Here is a 22,500-nt window from a genome sequence, read left to right as displayed (position 1 = left end):
ACCCTACCTCACAGACACAGTGTATCTACTCCACAGTAACATTCTACCACCCTACCTCAAAGACACAGTGTATCTACTCCACAGTAACATTCCACCACCCTACCTCAAAGACACAGACAGTGTATCTACTGCACAGTAACATTCTACCACCCTACCTCACAGACACAGTGTATCTACTCCACAGTAACATTCCACCACCCTACCTCACAGACACAGTGTATCTACTCCACAGTAACATTCCACCACCCTACCTCAAAGACACAGACAGTGTATCTACTGCACAGTAACATTCTACCACCCTACCTCACAGACACAGTGTATCTACTCCACAGTAACATTCTACCACCCTACCTCACAGACACAGACAGTGTATCTACTCCACAGTAACATCCTACCACCCTACCTCACAGACACAGTGTATCTACTCCACAGTAACATTCCACCACCCTACCTCACAGACACAGTGTATCTACTCCACAGTAACATTCTACCACCCTACCTCACAGACACAGTGTATCTACTCCACAGTAACATTCCACCACCCTACCTCATAGACACAGACAGTGTATCTACTGCACAGTAACATTCCACCACCCTACCTCACAGACAGTGTATCTACTGCACAGTAACATTCCACCACCCTACCTCACAGACACAGTGTATCTACTCCACAGTAACATTCCACCACCCTACCTCACAGACACAGTGTATCTACTCCACAGTAACATTCCACCACCCTACCTCACAGACACAGTGTATCTACTCCACAGTAACATTCCACCACCCTACCTCACAGACACAGTGTATCTACTCCACAGTAACATTCCACCACCCTACCTCACAGACACAGTGGATCTACTCCACAGTAACATTCTACCACCCTACCTCACAGACACAGTGTATCTACTCCACAGTAACATTCTACCACCCTACCTCACAGCCAGTGTATCTACTCCACAGTAACATTCTACCACCCTACCTCACAGACACAGTGTATCTACTCCACAGTAACATTCTACCACCCTACCTCACAGACACAGTGTATCTACTCCACAGTAACATTCCACCACCCTACCTCACAGACACAGTGTATCTACTCCACAGTAACATTCTACCACCCTACCTCACAGACACAGTGTATCTACTCCACAGTAACATTCCACCACCCTACCTCACAGACACAGTGTATCTACTCCACAGTAACATTCTACCACCCTACCTCACAGACACAGTGTATCTACTCCACAGTAACATTCTACCACCCTACCTCACAGACACAGTGTATCTACTCCACAGTAACATTCCACCACCCTACCTCACAGACACAGTGTATCTACTCCACAGTAACATTCTACCACCCTACCTCACAGACACAGTGGATCTACTCCACAGTAACATTCCACCACCCTACCTCACAGACACAGTGTATCTACTCCACAGTAACATTCCACCACCCTACCTCACAGACACAGTGTATCTACTCCACAGTAACATTCTACCACCCTACCTCACAGACACAGTGTATCTACTCCACAGTAACATTCCACCACCCTACCTCACAGACACAGTGTATCTACTCCACAGTAACATTCCACCACCCTACCTCACAGACACAGCCAGTGTATCTACTCCACAGTAACATTCCACCACCCTACCTCACAGACACAGTGTATCTACTCCACAGTAACATTCCACCACCCTACCTCACAGACACAGTGTATCTACTCCACAGTAACATTCCACCACCCTACCTCACAGACACAGTGTATCTACTCCACAGTAACATTCCACCACCCTACCTCACAGACACAGTGTATCTACTCCACAGTAACATTCTACCACCCTACCTCACAGACACAGTGTATCTACTCCACAGTAACATTCTACCACCCTACCTCACAGACACAGTGTATCTACTCCACAGTAACATTCCACCACCCTACCTCACAGACACAGTGGATCTACTCCACAGTAACATTCTACCACCCTACCTCACAGACACAGCCAGTGTATCTACTCCACAGTAACATCCTACCACCCTACCTCACAGACACAGTGGATCTACTCCACAGTAACATTCTACCACCCTACCTCACAGACACAGTGTATCTACTCCACAGTAACATTCCACCACCCTACCTCACAGACACAGTGTATCTACTCCACAGTAACATTCCACCATCCTACCTCACAGACACAGTGTATCTACTCCACAGTAACATTCTACCACCCTACCTCACAGACACAGTGTATCTACTCCACAGTAACATTCCACCATCCTACCTCACAGACACAGTGTATCTACTCCACAGTAACATTCCACCACCCTACCTCACAGACACAGACAGTGTATCTACTCCACAGTAACATTCTACCACCCTACCTCACAGACACAGTGTATCTACTCCACAGTAACATTCTACCACCCTACCTCACAGACACAGTGTATCTACTCCACAGTAACATTCTACCACCCTACCTCACAGACACAGTGGATCTACTCCACAGTAACATTCTACCACCCTACCTCACAGACACAGTGTATCTACTCCACAGTAACATTCTACCACCCTACCTCACAGACACAGTGTATCTACTCCACAGTAACATTCTACCACCCTACCTCACAGACACAGTGTATCTACTCCACAGTAACATTCTACCACCCTACCTCACAGACACAGTGGATCTACTCCACAGCATCAGCAGTATATTATTTTCTGCTGCGGTGAGTCCCGGTAAACACACCGACCTGCAGACCTGCAGTGCTATCTGTAAAGACCAGCTAGCTACAGTAGTCAGTCAGGACCCAGGAAAAAGGCCAGACACAGGTGATGCATGAGGCTGGTCAGTCAGTTCAGAGAGCATATTTCACTAGCTCGGGGCCATAACGGTTTGTGCTTTATAGCCAACTCCAATGGCTGTGTGTCATAGGAGTTGGCTAAACAGCACAAACAGATCTGGCAGCAGGCTAATATTTCCCCAGCTGGCTAGAGACTAGAGCATTGTGCCGTTCTACAGCTGGTGTTCTCTTGTTAAGGACAGATGATCAACACTTTGGATCTGAGCCAGGATCACAGTTATATCAGCCACTAAAAACCTAGTCAATCAGGCACCCAATCAAGTCAAGTAGCTAACTTGGATTATGAGTATTGGAGCTTGCACTTTTGGGACTATTCCATGTATTCTATTTTACCTGGCAAACTAAATGAAGAGCAGCAAGAGTCTCAAGAAGCATTTGTCAAATGTATTGATCCAGGTCTGGTTTCCCTTTTGGGTTGTCCCAAAACCAACCTCCTTAGTGGATTGTCCCAGTACTGACCTCCTTAGTGGATTTTCCCAGTACCAACCTCCTTAGTGGGTTATCCCAGTACCAACCTCCTTTGTGGGTTATCCCAGTACCAACCTCCTTGGTGGGTTATCCCAGTACCGACCTCCTTAGTGGGTTATCCCAGTACTGACCTCCTTAGTGGGTTGTCCCAGTACCAACCTCCTTAGTGGGTTGTCTCAGTACCAACCTCCTTAGTGGGTTGTCTAAGTACCAACCTCCTTAGTGGGTTGTCCCAGTACCAACCTCCTTAGTGGGTTATCCCAGTACCAACCTCCTTAGTGGGTTGTCCCAGTACCAACCTCCTTAGTGGGTTGTCCCAGTACTGACCTCCATAGTGGATTGTCTAAGTACCAACCTCCTTAGTGGGTTATCTCAGTACCCCTCTCCTTAATGGGTTGTCTCAGTACCAACCTCCATAGTGGGTTGTCCCTGTACCAACCTCCTTAGTGGGTTATCCCAGTACCAACCTCCATAGTGGGTTATCCCAGTACCAACCTCCTTAGTGGGTTGTCTCAGTACCGACCTCCATAGTGGATTGTCTCAGTACCAACCTCCTTAGTGGGTTGTCCCAGTACCAACCTCCTTAGTGGGTTATCCCAGTACCAACCTCCATAGTGGGTTGTCCCAGTACCAACCTCCTTAGTGGGTTGTCTCAGTACCAACCTCCTTAGTGGGTTGTCTCAGTACCAACCTCCTTAGTGGGTTGTCTAAGTACTGACCTCCTTAGTGGGTTGTCTAAGTACTGACCTCCTTAGTGGGTTATCCCAGTACCAACCTCCTTAGTGGATTGTCTCAGTACTGACCTCCTTAGTGGGTTATCTCAGTACCAACCTCCTTAGTGGGTTGTCTCAGTACCAACCTCCTTAGTGGGTTGTCTAAGTACCAACCTCCATAGTGGGTTGTCCCTGTACCAACCTCCTTAGTGGGTTATCCCAGTACCAACCTCCATAGTGGGTTGTCCCAGTACCAACCTCCTTAGTGGGTTGTCCCAGTACCAACCTCCATAGTGGGTTGTCCCAGTACCAACCTCCATAGTGGGTTGTCCCAGTACCAACCTCCTTAGTGGGTTATCCCAGTACCAACCTCCATAGTGGGTTGTCCCAGTACCAACCTCCTTAGTGGGTTGTCTCAGTACTGACCTCCTTAGTGGGTTGTCTAAGTACTGACCTCCTTAGTGGGTTGTCTCAGTACTGACCTCCTTAGTGGGTTATCTCAGTACTGACCTCCTTAGTGGGTTATCTCAGTACCCCTCTCCTTAATGGGTTGTCTCAGTACCAACCTCCATAGTGGGTTGTCCCTGTACCAACCTCCTTAGTGGGTTATCCCAGTACCAACCTCCTTAGTGGGTTGTCCCAGTACCAACCTCCTTAGTGGGTTGTCCCAGTACCAACCTCCTTAGTGGGTTGTCTCAGTACTGACCTCCTTAGTGGGTTGTCCCTGTACCAACCTCCTTAGTGGGTTATCCCAGTACCAACCTCCTTAGTGGGTTGTCCCAGTACCAACCTCCTTAGTGGGTTGTCTCAGTACTGACCTCCATAGTGGGTTGTCTCAGTACTGACCTCCTTAGTGGGTTATCCCAGTACCAACCTCCTTAGTGGGTTATCCCAGTACCAACCTCCTTAGTGGGTTGTCCCAGTACCAACCTCCTTAGTGGGTTATCTCAGTACTGACCTCCTTAGTGGGTTGTCTCAGTACTGACCTCCATAGTGGGTTATCCCAGTACCAACCTCCTTAGTGGGTTGTCTCAGTACCAACCTCCATAGTGGGTTGTCTCAGTACTGACCTCCATAGTGGGTTATCCCAGTACCAACCTCCTTAGTGGGTTGTCTCAGTACCAACCTCCATAGTGGGTTGTCCCAGTACCAACCTCCTTAGTGGGTTGTCCCAGTACCAACCTCCTTAGTGGGTTGTCTCAGTACTGACCTCCTTAGTGGGTTGTCCCTGTCCTAACCTCCTTAGTGGGTTGACCCCATACTGACCTCCTTAGTGTCCCCTCCATCATAAGGAGCCCAGGTCAGTTTGTAGAGGACGATGCCCGGAGCAGAGTGATCCCAGCTGACCCGGAAGCTCTCTGCGGTGACCTCACTGGCCTGGAGGTCAAGAGGGCCTGGTACAGGGTCTATTAGAGAGATCAAACAGCATCATCAGAACAGTAAGATCAGCTATAACATGAAGTAAAACACACATCACTTCTGACTGGAAAAACTCATACTACAGTCCTATTCTGACCTGGTTAGTACCAATAAAATAGTTCCTAAAGTGCAAACCCTGTCCTGGCACTACTCTGAGAGACTCTGATTGGTTCTTACCGGTGGTGAAGCTGCCAGAGAGGGCTTCTGATTGGCCCTCGTCGTAGATCCCAAATATGGCTACCTCATACTCCCTTGCAGACGTCAGGTCATTCAGAGTCCAGGACGTGACTGGACCCACATCCACCTAAGGGGAAACAGAGACACACAGTATTGACAGAAGAGAGAGAGAGAGACACACAGTATTGACAGAAGAGAGAGAGAGACACACAGTATTGACATAAGAGAGAGAGAGACACACAGTATTGACAGAAGAGAGAGAGAGACACACACAGTATTGACAGAAGAGAGAGAGAGACACACACACAGTATTGACAGAAGAGAGAGAGACACAGTATTGACAGAAGAGAGAGAGACACACAGTATTGACAGAAGAGAGAGAGAGACACACAGTATTGACAGAAGAGAGAGAGAGACACACAGTATTGACAGAAGAGAGAGAGACACACAGTATTGACAGAAGAGAGAGAGACACACAGTATTGACAGAAGAGAGAGAGACACACAGTATTGACAGAAGAGAGAGAGAGAGACACACAGTATTGACAGAAGAGAGAGAGACACACAGTATTGACAGAAGAGAGAGAGAGACACACAGTATTGAGAGGACAGACAGACAGACAGACAGACAGACAGACAGACAGACAGACAGACAGACAGACAGACAGACAGACAGACGTAATATATGTATAACTCTATGTTAAATCCCCTAGTCTTGTTCTAGGTTAAATCCCCTTGTCTTGTTCTAGGTTAAATCCCCTAGTCTTGTTCTAGGTTAAATCCCCTAATCTTGTTCTAGGTTAAATCCCCTAGTCTTGTTCTAGGTTAAATCCCCTAGTCTTGTTCTAGGTTAAATCCCCTAGTCTTGTTCTAGGTTAAATTCCCTAGTCTTGTTCTAGGTTAAATCCCCTTGTCTTGTTCTAGGTTAAATCCCCTAGTCTTGTTCTAGGTTAAATCCCCTCGTGTTGTCTCTCACCTCATCAGTCTTTAGCCCGTCAGTCTTGGCGTACATGATGCGGTATCCTGTCACCTTCCTAGAGGCAGCTTCCCACGACAGTTTGGCTGAGTTGTGGTCCACCTCAGAGAACACAAGGTTTTTGGGAGGGCTCAGTGGCACTGCAGACACAAAGGGGTTAACTCAAAATGTCATGTTGAAGAGATCAATCAATCAATCAATCAATCAATCAAATGTATTTACAGAGCCCTTTTTCCATCAGCAGACACTACGTGCTATACAGCTACAACTTCTGAAGACAGGAAGACCTTCAGTATATCTGTCCTCAGGAAGACCTTCAGTATATCTGTCCTCAGGAAGACCTTCAGTATATCTGTCCTCAGGAAGACCTTCAGTATATCTGTCCTCGGGAAGACCTTCAGTATATCTGTCCTCGGGAAGACCTTCAGTATATCTGTCCTCAGGAAGACCTTCAGTATATCTGTTCTCAGGAAGACCTTCAGTATATCTGTCCTCAGGAAGACCTTCAGTATATCTGTCCTCAGGAAGACCTTCAGTATATCTGTCCTCAGGAAGACCTTCAGTATATCTGTCCTCAGGAAGACCTTCAGTATATCTGTCCTCGGGAAGACCTTCAGTATATCTGTCCTCGGGAAGACCTTCAGTATATCTGTCCTCAGGAAGACCTACAGTATATCTGTCCTCGGGAAGACCTTCAGTATATCTGTCCTCAGGAAGACCTTCAGTATATCTGTCCTCAGGAAGACCTTCAGTATATCTGTCCTCAGGAAGACCTACAGTATATCTGTCCTCAGGAAGACCTTCAGTATATCTGTCCTCAGGAAGACCTTCAGTACATCTGTCCTCAGGAAGACCCACAGTATATCTGTCCTCGGGAAGACCTTCAGTATATCTGTCCTCAGGAAGACCTTCAGTATATCTGTCCTCAGGAAGACCTACAGTATATCTGTCCTCAGGAAGACCTTCAGTATATCTGTCCTCAGGAAGACCTTCAGTATATCTGTCCTCAGGAAGACCCACAGTATATCTGTCCTCAGGAAGACCTTCAGTATAACTGTCCTCAGGAAGACCTTCAGTATATCTGTCCTCAGGAAGACCTTCAGTATATCTGTCCTCGGGAAGACCCACAGTATATCTGTCCTCAGGAAGACCCACAGTATACCTGTCCTCAGGAAGACCCACAGTATACCTGTCCTCAGGAAGACCCACAGTATACCTGTCCTCAGGAAGACCCACAGTATATCTGTCCTCAGGAAGACCCACAGTATATCTGTCCTCAGGAAGACCCACAGTATCCCTGTCCTCAGGAAGACCCACAGTATACCTGTCCTCAGGAAGACCCACAGTATACCTGTCCTCAGGAAGACCCACAGTATATCTGTCCTCAGGAAGACCCACAGTATATCTGTCCTCAGGAAGACCCACAGTATATCTGTCCTCAGGAAGACCCACAGTATATCTGTCCTCAGGAAGACCCACAGTATATCTGTCCTCAGGAAGACCCACAGTATATCTGTCATCAGGAAGACCCACAGTATATCTGTCCTCAGGAAGACCCACAGTATACCTGTCCTTTATCTGAATTGTTGAATATTTAACAGTAGGTTTAAGAGGACACTTACAGGTGGTCTGCTGGCTACTCATAGGATCGCTAGCTTCTTCTCCATACATGGCGTAGACTGTCACCGTGTACTCAGTGGCAGGAGTCAAGTCCTCCAGCTGTAGATCAGTTACTGCGTCTGACACCTTCATCTGTTGGTATTAAAGGGGGAAATGGGAAAGCATCGATGAAGGTCCAGATGACACAGTGGTGAGTCCCAAATTACAACCTATTCCTTATATAGTGCACTACTTGTGTAGTGGACTAATGTAGTGGACTATGGGGAACAGGGTATTGTTGGGACTGAAGCCAAGAAGTGCCATCTGGAAGCCTGATTAGTACGGAGAATAATTCAACATGAAACATGTAACTTCTTTGCACTGTCTGAAGACAGCTGTACAGAACGTACAGTATTATTTCTGAGGCACGCAATACTGTAGAAAAAGCAGAGTCGTTTATCTTGTGGAATAATCCGGACCGCGGCTGCACTTTGGAAGGGCCGCGGGCCACACACAGAGAGGTAAAACCAAAGTTCCCCATATTATATATATATATATATATATATATATATATATATATATATATATATATACACTGCTCAAAAAAATAAAGGGAACACTAAAATAACACATCCTAGATCTGAATGAATGAAATATTCTCATTAAATACTTTTTTCTTTACATAGTTGAATGTGCTGACAACAAAATCACACAAAAATGATCAATGGAAATCAAATGTATCAACCCATGGAGGTCTGGATTTGGAGTCACACTCAAAATTAAAGTGGAAAACCACACTACAGGCTGATCCAACTTTGATGTAATGTCCTTAAAACAAGTCAAAATGAGGCTCAGTAGTGTGTGTGGCCTCCAAGTGCCCGTATGACCTCCCTACAACGCCTGGTCATGCTCCTGATGAGGTGGCGGATGGTCTCCTGAGTGATCTCCTCCCAGACCTGGACTAAAGCATCCGCCAACTCCTGGACAGTCTGTGGTGCAACGTGGCGTTGGTGGATGGAGCGAGACATGATGTCCCAGATGTGCTCAATTGGATTCAGGTCTGGGGAACGGGCGGGCCAGTCCATAGCATCAATGCCTTCCTCTTGCAGGAACTGCTGACACACACCAGCCACATGAGGTCTAGCATGGTCTTGCATTAGGAGGAACCCAGGGCCAATCGCACCAGCATACGGTCTCACAAGGGGTCTGAGGATCTCACCTCGGTACCTAATGGCAGTCAGGCTACCTCTGGCGAGCACATGGAGGGCTGTGCGGCCCCCCCCCAAGAAATGCCACCCCACACCATGACTGACCCACCGCCAAACCGGTCATGCAGGCAGCAGAACGTTCTCCACGGCATCTCCAGACTCTGTCACGTCTGTCACGTGCTCAGTGTGAACCTGCTTTCATCTGTGAAGAGCACAGGGCGCCAGTGGCGAACTTGCCAATCTGGGTGTTCTCTGACAAATGCCAAACGTCCTGCACGGTGTTGGGCTGTAAGCACAACCCCCACCTGTGGACGTCGGGCCCTCATACCACCCTCATGGAGTCTGTTTCTGACCGTTTGAGCAGACACATGCACATTTGTGGCCTGCTGGAGGTCATTTTGCAGGGCTCTGGCAGTGCTCCTCCTGCTCCTCCTTGCACAAAGGTGGAGGTAGCGGTCCTGCTGCTGGGTTGTTGCCCTCCTACGGCCTCCTCCACGTCTCCTGATGTACTGGCCTGTCTCCTGGTAGCGCCTCCATGCTCTGGACACTACGCTGACAGACACAGCAAACCTTCTAGCCACAGCTCGCATTGATGTGCCATCCTGGATGAGCTGCACTACCTGAGCCACTTGTGTGGGTTGTAGACTCCGTCTCATGCTACCACTACAGTGAAAGCACCGCCAGCATTCAAAAGTGACCAAAACATCAGCCAGGAAGCATAGGAACTGAGAAGTGGTCTGTGGTCATCGCCTGCAAAACCACTCCTTTATTGGGGGTGTCTTGCTAATTGCCTATAATTTACACCTGTTGTCTATTCCATTTGCACAACAGCATGTGAAATTCATTGTCAATCAGTGTTGCTTCCTAAGTGGACAGTTTGATTTCACAGAAGTGTGATTCACTTGGAGTTACACTGTGTTGTTTAAGTGTTCCCTCTGTTTTTTTGAGCAGTGTATTTTAGAAACTCAGTCGAGGTTTCAACTTACTGTTGCGGGTTAGAAGATTAGAATACACAAGGTGCAATTTCAAAATGTGGTGGTACATCGTCAGTTTTTCTCTTGTTGTGTCAGTCACTGATAGTCAGTCAATTAGCCCGTGTCAGTTAGTTAGTTAGCGGACAGCTATCTAAACTTGTTATCATGGTTGAAATACCGACCAGGGGCCCCCATCGATTATGTTAGTCAGTGTCACTCAGATATCATATTAAAAATATACAAAAATCCACCTCATGTCAGAATGTAAAACAGCTCATTTTCCTCTCTGCCCTCTCATGTCAAAATGTAAAACAGCTCATTTTCCTCTCTGCCCTCTCATGTCAAAATGTAAAACAGCTCATTTTCCTCTCTGCCCTCTCATGTCAAAATGTAAAACAGCTCATTTTCCTCTCTGCCCTCTCATGTCAAAATGTAAAACAGCTCATTTTCCTCTCTGGCCTCATGTCAAAATGTAAAACAGCTCATTTTCCTCTCTGGCCTCATGTCAAAATGTAAAACAGCTCATTTTCCTCTCTGGCCTCATGTCAAAATGTAAAACAGCTAATTTTCCTCTCTGCCCTCTCATGTCAAAATGTAAAACAGCTCATTTTCCTCTCTGGCCTCATGTCAAAATGTAAAACAGCTCATTTTCCTCTCTGGCCTCATGTCAAAATGTAAAACAGCTCATTTTCCTCTCTGCCCTCTCATGTCAAAATGTAAAACAGCTCATTTTCCTCTCTGGCCTCATGTCAAAATGTAAAACAGCTCATTTTCCTCTCTGGCCTCATGTCAAAATGTAAAACAGCTAATTTTCCTCTCTGCCCCTCATGTCAAAATGTAAAACAGCTCATTTTCCTCTCTGCCCTCATGTCAAAATGTAAAACAGCTCATTTTCCTCTCTGCCACCTCATGTCAAAATGTAAAACAGAGACAGGGACAGGGACAGAGACAGGGACGGGGACAGGGACAGAGACAGGGACGGGGACAGAGACAGGGACAGGGACAGAGACAGGGACAGAGACAGGGATGGGGACAGGGACAGAGACAGAGACAGGGACAGGGACACGGACAGGGACGGGGACAGGGACAGAGATCGGGACAGGGACAGGGACAGGGACAGAGATCGGGACGGGGACAGGGACAGGGACAGAGATTGGGACAGGGACAGAGACAGGGATGGGGACAGGGACAGGGACAGAGACACCACCAGATCCAATAAGCCTGTGGAGCCTCCAGATCACCAGGGTTCTGCTGGTTCTGTTCAGCAGCAGATCTACTGACACAAGGCCTCCCACCCCCAGTGTTCCTGTGGTTTAGGAACTAGGGATTATCCATGCTATATTTCATCAGGAGAAAAGAGACACGGACACCCAGCAGCCCCTCCAGGAAGAACCCTCCCCCAGACCGATCCCACCCAGGCTTGCGGCCCTCCGGCTGGGGTACCTCTTTCTCGTCGGAGGCCTGGTCCTCGGTCAGGGTGGCGTATAGGACCATGTACCCCGAGACGCCCTGCACACCACTCCACCGCGCCCGCATGGTGTTGTGGGTAACGTCGTACAGCTCCAGGCCGTTCACCATGGGGAGAGCCACTGAGACACACGTGAACACACACAGGAACGAACAGACACACACAGAGAGTTGGCTTAAACCCAGGTGAAAGAGTATGTTTACACACATCCAACTTGGCCCAGGAGGAAAAAAAGAACAAGTGTAGAAAATAGTCTTGCTGACAATGAAAAGGGAGGTGGACTCACATGTGGTCTCGCTGCCACGAAGTGCCTCGCTAGCTGAGCTGGTGTAGACAGCGAACACAGCTAACTGGTACTCTGTTAAGGAGTTGAGATGCCGCAGAACCACAGAGTTCTCTGTGCCGTCCACCACAGCCTGGGAGAGATACAAAGAGAGATACACAGAGACTGGGTCAGAGAGATACACAGAGACTGGGTCAGAGAGATACACAGAGACTGGGTCAGAGAGATACACAGAGACTGGGTCAGAGAGATACACAGAGACTGGGTCAGAGAGATACACAGAGACTGGGTCAGAGAGACACACAGAGACTGGGTCAGAGAGATACACAGAGACTGGGTCAGAGAGACACACAGAGACTGGGTCAGAGAGACACACAGAGACTGGGTCAGAGAGATACACAGAGCCTAGTTCAGAGAGATACACAGAGACTGGGTCAGAGAGATACACAGAGACTGGGTCAGAGAGATACAGAGAGATACACAGAGACTGGGTCAGAGAGATACACAGAGACTGGGTCAGAGAGACACACAGAGACTGGGTCAGAGAGATACACAGAGACTGGGTCAGAGAGACACACAGAGACTGGGTCAGAGAGATACACAGAGCCTAGTTCAGAGAGATACACAGAGACTGGGTCAGAGAGATACACAGAGACTGGGTCAGAGAGATACACAGAGACTGGGTCAGAGAGATACACAGAGACTGGGTCAGAGAGATACACAGATACTGGGTCAGAGAGATACACAGAGCCTAGTTCAGAGAGATACACAGAGACTGGGTCAGAGAGATACACAGAGACTGGGTCAGAGAGATACACAGAGCCTAGTTCAGAGAGATACACAGAGACTGGGTCAGAGAGATACACAGAGACTGGGTCAGAGAGATACAGAGAGACTGAACATCTGGAGTGAATACATCCAGTAATATACATTTTTCAAGGAACAGAAACGAAACCTGGAACGATTGGTGAAGTCATTTAATGAGCTAAATGTAAACAACTATCGATTGTACACATTTAAAAAAGGAATAGAAATTAAAAATATAAACTGACACTTTTTTAGGGTTTGAACCGGTTCAGAACTTTATTGTTCTGTTCGGAACAGTGGAACGGAACAATAAAAAATGTAGGATTCTATTCAGAACAAAACAATTAGAAAATAATTTGGGTTCCAACCCCCTTTTGTTTCACCTGCAGCAGATGGACAAAAAAACCCTATTGGGTGGGAGAGTAAGATGGAGTGTGTATACCTCTTCAGGCCGTCCTCCCTGGGTAGCAGGGTAGAACACCACACGGTACTTCTCTACACTGCCGGGAGCGTGACTCCAGGACACCCTGAAACTCCTGGCTGTCACCTCTGATGTCACTAGGTCCTGAGGGGCTCCCTGTGTCTCCTGACCTGCAGACTCTCCTGGAGGAACACACATTCAGATAGTACAGGACAGCATCATCTAAGGTGACAGACTGTACAGTATACTGTATGGACATGTTGATGTCACTAGGTCCTGAGGGGCTCCCTGTGTCTCCTGACCTGCAGACTCTCCTGGAGGAACACACATTCAGATAGTACAGGACAGCATCATCTAAGGTGACAGACTGTACAGTATACTGTATGGACATGTTGATGTCACTAGGTCCTGAGGAGCTCCCTGTGTCTCCTGACCTGCAGACTCTCCTGGAGGAACACACATTCAGATAGTACAGGACAGCATCATCTAAGGTGACAGACTGTACAGTATACTGTATGGACATGTTGATGTCACTAGGTCCTGAGGGGCTCCCTGTGTCTCCTGACCTGCAGACTCTCCTGGAGGAACACACATTCAGATAGTACAGGACAGCATCATCTAAGGTGACAGACTGTACAGTATACTGTATGGACATGTTGATGTCACTAGGTCCTGAGGGGCTTCCTGTGTCTCCTGACCTGCCGACTCCTCTGGAGGAACACACATTCAGATAGTACAGGACAGCATCATCTAAGGTGACAGACTGTACAGTATACTGTATGGACATGTTGATGTCACTAGGTCCTGAGGAGCTCCCTGTGTCTCCTGACCTGCAGACTCTCCTGGAGGAACACACATTCAGATAGTACAGGACAGCATCATCTAAGGTGACAGACTGTACAGTATACTGTATGGACATGTTGATGTCACTAGGTCCTGAGGGGCTTCCTGTGTCTCCTGACCTGTCGTCTCCTCTGGAGATACATTACAACGGATCGTTAGAGAATGCATGGTTTGGAAAGTTTGTACAGTACACTCTTAGAAATAAAATATGCTATCTAGAACCTAAAAGGGTTCTTCGGCTGTCCCCATAGGAGAACCCTATGAAGAACTATTTTTGGTTCCAACTAGAACCCGCACTTAGACATACACACTTAGAAAAAAGGGTTCGAAAAGGGTTCTTCGGCTGTCCCCATAGGAATACCTTTATTGGTTACAGGTAGAACCCCAAAGGGTTCCATGTAGAACTCTTTCCATAGAGGGTTCTAAATGGAACCCAGAAGGGTTCTACCTGTAACCAATAAAGGTATTCCTATGGGGACAGCCGAAGAACCCTTTTGGAACCCTTTTTTCTAAGTGTGTATGTCTAAGTGCGTGTTTATTCAGTATGCACTAAATATGGACAGCATTATGATGATTCTGCAATGAGGATTAAGTATAAAGTGTATTAAACAGACAGGAGTTATTTCAATATTAAAGACTGGGCACTGTGTCTAAGTGAATGAGACAGTATGTACTGTAAAGATATACAGTAGTATGATGACTGGAGACTGGGTACTGTGTCTAAGTGAATGAGACAGTATGTACTGTAAAGATATACAGTAGTATGAGGACTGAGACAGTATGTACTGTAAAGATATACAGTAGTATGAGGACTGAGACAGTATGTACTGTAAAGATATACAGTAGTATGAGGACTGAAGACTCGGTACTGTGTCTAAGTGAATGAGACAGTATGTACTGTAAAGATATACAGTAGTATGAGGACTGAAGACTGGGTACTGTGTCTAAGTGAATGAGACAGTATGTACTGTAAATATATACAGTAGTATGATGACTGGAGACTGGGTACTGTGTCTAAGTGAATGAGACAGTATGTACTGTAAAGATATACAGTAGTATGATGACTGAGACAGTATGTACTGTAAAGATATACAGTAGTATGAGGACTGAAGACTGGGTACTGTGTCTAAGTGAATGAGACAGTATGTACTGTAAAGATATACAGTAGTATGATGACTGAGACAGTATGTACTGTAAAGATATACAGTAGTATGAGGACTGAAGACTGGGTACTGTGTCTAAGTGAATGAGACAGTATGTACTGTAAAGATATACAGTAGTATGATGACTGAGACAGTATGTACTGTAAAGATATACAGTAGTATGAGGACTGAAGACTCGGTACTGTGTCTAAGTGAATGAGACAGTATGTACTGTAAAGATATACAGTAGTATGAGGACTGACGTGACAACATCTTTGCTCTCTGATTTGATTTGTTCACCTTTGATCTCCTTGTCCTGCTCCTCTACCCGTTCACAGACTATCTGGGTCAGTCCCTCTATGATAGAGCTCATGACGCTGAAGTCTGCCACGTTGTACACATGAGTGTTGTCAGGCTCAGAAGCTATGGCCCTCAGCTCATTCTCATCAGCATTCTTTACACCTGCACAGAGGGAGAGAGAGCACTAAGATCAAGATTAAGATTAAGATCTAGATTAAGATTTAGATTAAGATTAAGGTCTAGATCAAGATTAAGATCTAGATCAAGATTAAGAACTAGATCAAGATTTAGATCAAGATTTAGATTAAGATCTAGATCAAGATTAAGATTTAGATTAAGATTAAGGTCTAGATCAAGATTAAGATCTAGATCAAGATTAAGATCTAGATGAAGGTTTAGATCAACATTTAGATCAAGATTAAGATCTAGATTAAGATCTAGATTAAGATTTAGATTAAGATTTAGATTAAGGTCTAGATCAAGATTAAGATCTAGATCAAGATTAAGATCTAGATGAAGGTTTAGATGAAGATTTAGATTAAGATCTAGATTTAGATTAAGATCTAGATCAAGATTAAGATTTAGATCAAGATTAAGATTTAGATCTATCTGTTTCCTTTTGTTTCCCTTAACAAAACACAAAGGACAAAAGTGTATCCAAACGTGTCACCATGTCAGCCTTTACCTCTAAAACAACTAACTGTGTCCTACCGACAGCATCAAAACAACTAACTGTGTCCTACCGACAGCATCAAAACAACTAACTGTGTCCTACCGACAGCATCAAAACAACTAACTGTGTCCTACCGACAGCATCAAAACAACTAACTGTGTCCTACCGACAGCATCAAAACTACTAACTGTGTCCTACCGACAACTAACTATGTCCTACCGACAGCATCAAAACAACTAACTGTGTCCTACCGACAGCATCAAAACAACTAACTGTGTCCTACCGACAGCATCAAAACAACTAACTGTGTCCAACCGACAGCATCAAAACAACTAACTGTGTCCTACCGACAGCATCAAAACAACTGACTGTGTCCTACCGACAGCATCAAAACAACTAACTGTGTCCTACCGACAGCATCAAAACAACTAACTGTGTCCTACCGACAGCATCGAAACAACTAACTGTGTCCTACCGACAGCATCGAAACATCTAACTGTGTCCTACCGACAGCATCAAAACAACTAACTGTGTCCAACCGACAGCATCAAAACAACTAACTGTGTCCTACCGACAGCATCAAAACAACTAACTGTGTCCAACCGACAGCATCAAAACAACTAACTGTGTCCTACCGACAGCATCAAAACAACTAACTGTGTCCTACCGACAACTAACTATGTCCTACCGACAGCATCGAAACAACTAACTGTGTCCTACCGACAGCATCAAAACAACTAACTGTGTCCTACCGACAGCATCAAAACAACTAACTGTGTCCTACCGACAGCATCAAAACAACTAACTGTGTCCTACCGACAGCATCAAAACAACTAACTGTGTCCTACCGACAGCATCAAAACAACTAACTGTGTCCTACCGACAGCATCAAAACAACTAACTGTGTCCTACCGACAGCATCAAAACAACTAACTGTGTCCAACCGACAGCATCAAAACAACTAACTGTGTCCAACCGACAGCATCAAAACAACTAACTGTGTCCTACCGACAGCATCAAAACAACTAACTGTGTCCTACCGACAGCATCAAAACAACTAACTGTGTCCTACCGACAGCATCAAAACAACTAACTGTGTCCAACCGACAGCATCAAAACAACTAACTGTGTCCTACCGACAGCATCAAAACAACTAACTGTGTCCTACCAACAGCATCAAAACAACTAACTGTGTCCTACCGACAACTAACTATGTCCTACCGACAGCATCGAAACAACTAACTGTGTCCAACCGACAGCATCAAAACAACTAACTGTGTCCTACCGACAGCATCAAAACAACTAACTGTGTCCAACCGACAGCATCAAAACAACTAACTGTGTCCTACCGACAGCATCAAAACAACTAACTGTGTCCAACCGACAGCATCAAAACAACTAACTGTGTCCTACCGACAGCATCAAAACAACTAACTGTGTCCTACCGACAGCATCAAAACAACTAACTGTGTCCTACCGACAACTAACTATGTCCTACCGACAGCATCGAAACAACTAACTGTGTCCTACCGACAGCATCAAAACAACTAACTGTGTCCTACCGACAGCATCAAAACAACTAACTGTGTCCTACCGACAGCATCAAAACAACTAACTGTGTCCTACCGACAGCATCAAAACTACTAACTGTGTCCTACCGACAACTAACTATGTCCTACCGACAGCATCAAAACAACTAACTGTGTCCTACCGACAGCATCAAAACAACTAACTGTGTCCTACCGACAGCATCAAAACAACTAACTGTGTCCAACCGACAGCATCAAAACAACTAACTGTGTCCTACCGACAGCATCAAAACAACTAACTGTGTCCTACCGACAGCATCAAAACAACTAACTGTGTCCTACCGACAGCATCAAAACAACTAACTGTGTCCAACCGACAGCATCAAAACAACTAACTGTGTCCTACCGACAGCATCGAAACAACTAACTGTGTCCTACCGACAGCATCGAAACATCTAACTGTGTCCTACCGACAGCATCAAAACAACTAACTGTGTCCAACCGACAGCATCAAAACAACTAACTGTGTCCTACCGACAGCATCAAAACAACTAACTGTGTCCAACCGACAGCATCAAAACAACTAACTGTGTCCTACCGACAGCATCAAAACAACTAACTGTGTCCTACCGACAACTAACTATGTCCTACCGACAGCATCGAAACAACTAACTGTGTCCTACCGACAGCATCAAAACAACTAACTGTGTCCTACCGACAGCATCAAAACAACTAACTGTGTCCTACCGACAGCATCAAAACAACTAACTGTGTCCAACCGACAGCATCAAAACAACTAACTGTGTCCTACCGACAGCATCAAAACAACTAACTGTGTCCTACCGACAACTAACTATGTCCTACCGACAGCATCGAAACAACTAACTGTGTCCTACCGACAGCATCAAAACAACTAACTGTGTCCTACCGACAGCATCAAAACAACTAACTGTGTCCTACCGACAGCATCAAAACAACTAACTGTGTCCAACCGACAGCATCAAAACAACTAACTGTGTCCTACCGACAGCATCAAAACAACTAACTGTGTCCTACCGACAGCATCAAAACAACTAACTGTGTCCAACCGACAGCATCAAAACAACTAACTGTGTCCTACCGACAGCATCAAAACAACTAACTGTGTCCTACCGACAGCATCAAAACAACTAACTGTGTCCTACCGACAGCATCAAGTCTCACACCATGAATATACTGGGCCTTCGGAAAGTATTCAGACCCCTTGACTTTTTCCCCAAAATGTTACGTTACAGCCTTATTGTAAAATGTATTATATAAAATAAACCCTCACCAATCTACACACAATATCCCATAATGACAAAGCGAAAACAGGGTTTTTAGATATTTTTGCAAATTAAAAATGAAAAAAAAAATACCTGATTTATATAAGTATTCAGACCCTTTGCTATGAAACGCGAAATTGAGCTCAGGTGCATCCTGTTTCCATTGAACATCCTTGAGATGTTTCTACAACTTGGAGTCCACCTGTGGTAAATTCAGTTGATTGGACATGATTTAGTAAGGCACACACCTGTCTATATAAAGGTCCTACAGTTGACAGTGCATGTCAGAGCAGAAAACCAAGCCATGAGGTCAAAGGAATTGTCCGTAGAGCTCCGAGACAGGATTGTGTCGAGGCACAGATCTGGGGAAAGGTACCAAAACATTTCTGCAGCATTGAAGGTCTCCAGGAACACAGCGGCCTCCATCATTCTTAAATGGAAGAAGTTTGGAACCACCAAGACTCTTCCTAGAGCTGGCCACCCAGCCAAACTGAGCAATGGGGGGAGAAGGGCCTTGGTCAGGGAGTAACCAGAGTTCCTCTGTGGAGATGGGAGAACCTTCCAGCAGGCTGTCGTGTAAAAGGCACATGACGGCCTGCTTGGAGTTCGCCAAAAGGAACCAAAAAATTCTCAGACCATGAGAAACAAGATTATTTGGTCTGATGAACTCTTTGGCCTGAATGCCAAGCTAGTCAGCATTGCGGCAAAGATGAACAGAGCAAAGTACAGAGAGATCCTTGATGAAAACCTGCTCCAGAGCGCTCAGGACCTCAGACTGGGGTGAAGGTTCACCTTCCAACAGGACAACGACCCTAAGCACACAGCCAAGAGAATGCAGGGGTGGATTCGGGACAAGTCTCCGAGTGTCCTTGAGTGGCCCAGCCAGAGCCATCTCTGGAGAAACCTGAAAATGCTTCAACAAAGTACTGAGTAAAGGGTCTGAATACTTATGTAAATGTCTTATTTCAGTTGTATTTTCACTGTAGTGCTCCTAAAGAGAACCATCATGTGTTCATACTACAGTAAGGACAACAAGGCCTTGAGTCCTACCAATGGCGAAGAGTTCGATGCCAGCGTCCCTCAGGCTCTGGGCAGGGGGGATCACGTCATCCTGGGACTTCCCATCTGTGATTAGGATACCGACTTTGGGTACCCCGCTCCTGGAGCCTGACTCGGGCTTGAAGCTGTTCTCCAGGATATAGGTCAAGGCCAGGCCTACAGAGATACACAGAAATACACTGAGTGTACAAAACATTAGGAACACCTGCTCTTTCCATAACATAAACTGAACAGGTGAACCCAGGTGAAAGCTATGATCCCTTATTGATGTCACTTTGTTGAATACACTTCAATCAGTGTAGATGAAGGGGAGGAGACCTGGTTAAAGAAGGATTTTTAAGCCTTGAGACAATTGTGACATGGATTGTGTATGTGTGTCATTCAGAGGGTGAAAGGGCAAGACAAAATATTTAAGTTCCTTTGAACGGGGAGTGGTAGTAGGTGACAGGAGCGTCAAGAACTTCAACGCTGCTGGGTTTTCCACACGCAACAGTTTCCTGTGTGTTTCAAGAAGAATGGTCCACCACCGAAATGACATTAAGGGCAACTTGACACAACTGTGGGAAGCATTGGAGTCAACATGGGCCAGCATCCCTGTGGAATGCTTCAAACACCTTGTAGAATCCATGTCCCGATGAACTGAGGCTGTTCTGAGGGCAAAAGGGGGTGCAACTCAATATTAAGAAGGTGTTCCTAATGTTTTGTACACTCAGGGAACCCAGATACACACAGATATATAGAGTTACGTAGTTCAGTTACACAGCTACACAGATACACAGATAGACAGATAGACAGCTAGACAGATAGACAGATAGACAGATAGACAGCTACACAGCTAGACAACTACACAGCTAGACAACTACACAGCTAGACAACTACACAGCTAGACAACTACACAGCTAGACAGATAGACAGATAGACAGATAGACAACTACACAGCTAGACAACTACACAGCTAGACAGATAGACAGATAGACAACTACACAGCTAGACAACTACACAGCTAGACAGATAGACAGATAGACAGATAGACAACTACACAGCTAGACAACTACACAGCTAGACAGATAGACAGCTACACAGCTAGGCAACTACACAGCTAGACAACTACACAGCTAGACAACGACACAGCTAGACAACTACACAGCTAGACAGCTACACAGCTAGACAACTACACAGCTAGACAACTACACAGCTAGACAACTACACAGCTAGACAGATAGACAGATAGACAGATAGACAACTACACAGCTAGACAACTACACAGCTAGACAGATAGACAGCTACACAGCTAGACAACTACACAGCTAGACAACTACACAGCTAGACAGCTACACAGCTAGACAGCTACACAGCTAGACAGATAGACAGATAGACAGATAGACAGATAGACAGCTAGACAACTACACAGCTAGACAGCTACACAGCTAGACAGATAGACAGATAGACAGATAGACAACTACACAGCTAGACAGCTACACAGCTAGACAGCTACACAGCTAGACAGATAGACAGATAGACAGATAGACAGATAGACAGCTACACAGCTAGACAACTACACAGCTAGACAACTACACAGCTAGACAACTACACAGCTAGACAGCTACACAGCTAGACAGCTACACAGCTAGACAGATAGACAGATAGACAGATAGACAGATAGACAACTACACAGCTAGACAACTACACAGCTAGACAGCTACACAGCTAGACAGATAGACAGATAGACAGATAGACAACTACACAGCTAGACAACTACACAGCTAGACAGCTACACAGCTAGACAGATAGACAGATAGACAGATAGACAGATAGACAGCTACACAGCTAGACAACTACACAGCTAGACAACTACACAGCTAGACAGCTACACAGCTAGACAGATAGACAGATAGACAACTACACAGCTAGACAACTACACAGCTAGACAGATAGACAGCTACACAGCTAGACAACTACACAGCTAGACAACTACACAGCTAGACAACTACACAGCTAGACAGCTACACAGCTAGACAGATAGACAGATAGACAGATAGACAGATAGACAGCTAGACAACTACACAGCTAGACAGCTACACAGCTAGACAGATAGACAGATAGACAACTACACAGCTAGACAACTACACAGCTAGACAGATAGACAGATAGACAACTACACAGCTAGACAACTACACAGCTAGACAGATAGACAGATAGACAGATAGACAACTACACAGCTAGACAACTACACAGCTAGACAGATAGACAGCTACACAGCTAGGCAACTACACAG

The 22,500-nt window shown here is 45.8% G+C and overlaps 1 protein-coding gene across 2 annotated transcripts in view; it reads right to left on the bottom strand.

Moving 5' to 3' along the window:
• Window positions 1-22,500, bottom strand: part of LOC149984314 (collagen alpha-1(XIV) chain-like) — a 239,470-nt gene that overhangs the window by 143,721 nt on the left and 73,249 nt on the right. For both annotated transcript variants that reach the window (XM_090219964.1, XM_090219955.1), the window contains exons 8-16: window positions 20,217-20,381; window positions 15,661-15,822; window positions 13,397-13,557; window positions 12,151-12,280; window positions 11,840-11,985; window positions 8,238-8,367; window positions 6,616-6,755; window positions 5,641-5,767; window positions 5,311-5,450 (exon numbers count right to left, since the gene is read on the bottom strand). In XM_090219964.1, coding sequence (XP_090076090.1) covers window positions 5,311-5,450; window positions 5,641-5,767; window positions 6,616-6,755; window positions 8,238-8,367; window positions 11,840-11,985; window positions 12,151-12,280; window positions 13,397-13,557; window positions 15,661-15,822; window positions 20,217-20,381 — 1,301 coding nt within the window. The remainder of the gene's footprint in view (window positions 1-5,310; window positions 5,451-5,640; window positions 5,768-6,615; window positions 6,756-8,237; window positions 8,368-11,839; window positions 11,986-12,150; window positions 12,281-13,396; window positions 13,558-15,660; window positions 15,823-20,216; window positions 20,382-22,500) is intronic.

Source organism: Oncorhynchus mykiss, chromosome 3 (genome assembly GCF_057628025.1).
Source record: "Oncorhynchus mykiss isolate SJ-2025 chromosome 3, ASM5762802v1, whole genome shotgun sequence".
Lineage (NCBI taxonomy): Eukaryota > Metazoa > Chordata > Actinopteri > Salmoniformes > Salmonidae > Oncorhynchus > Oncorhynchus mykiss.
The sequence above is the reverse complement of the archived record's forward strand: the minus strand, read 5'-3'. Positions and strand labels throughout refer to the sequence as shown.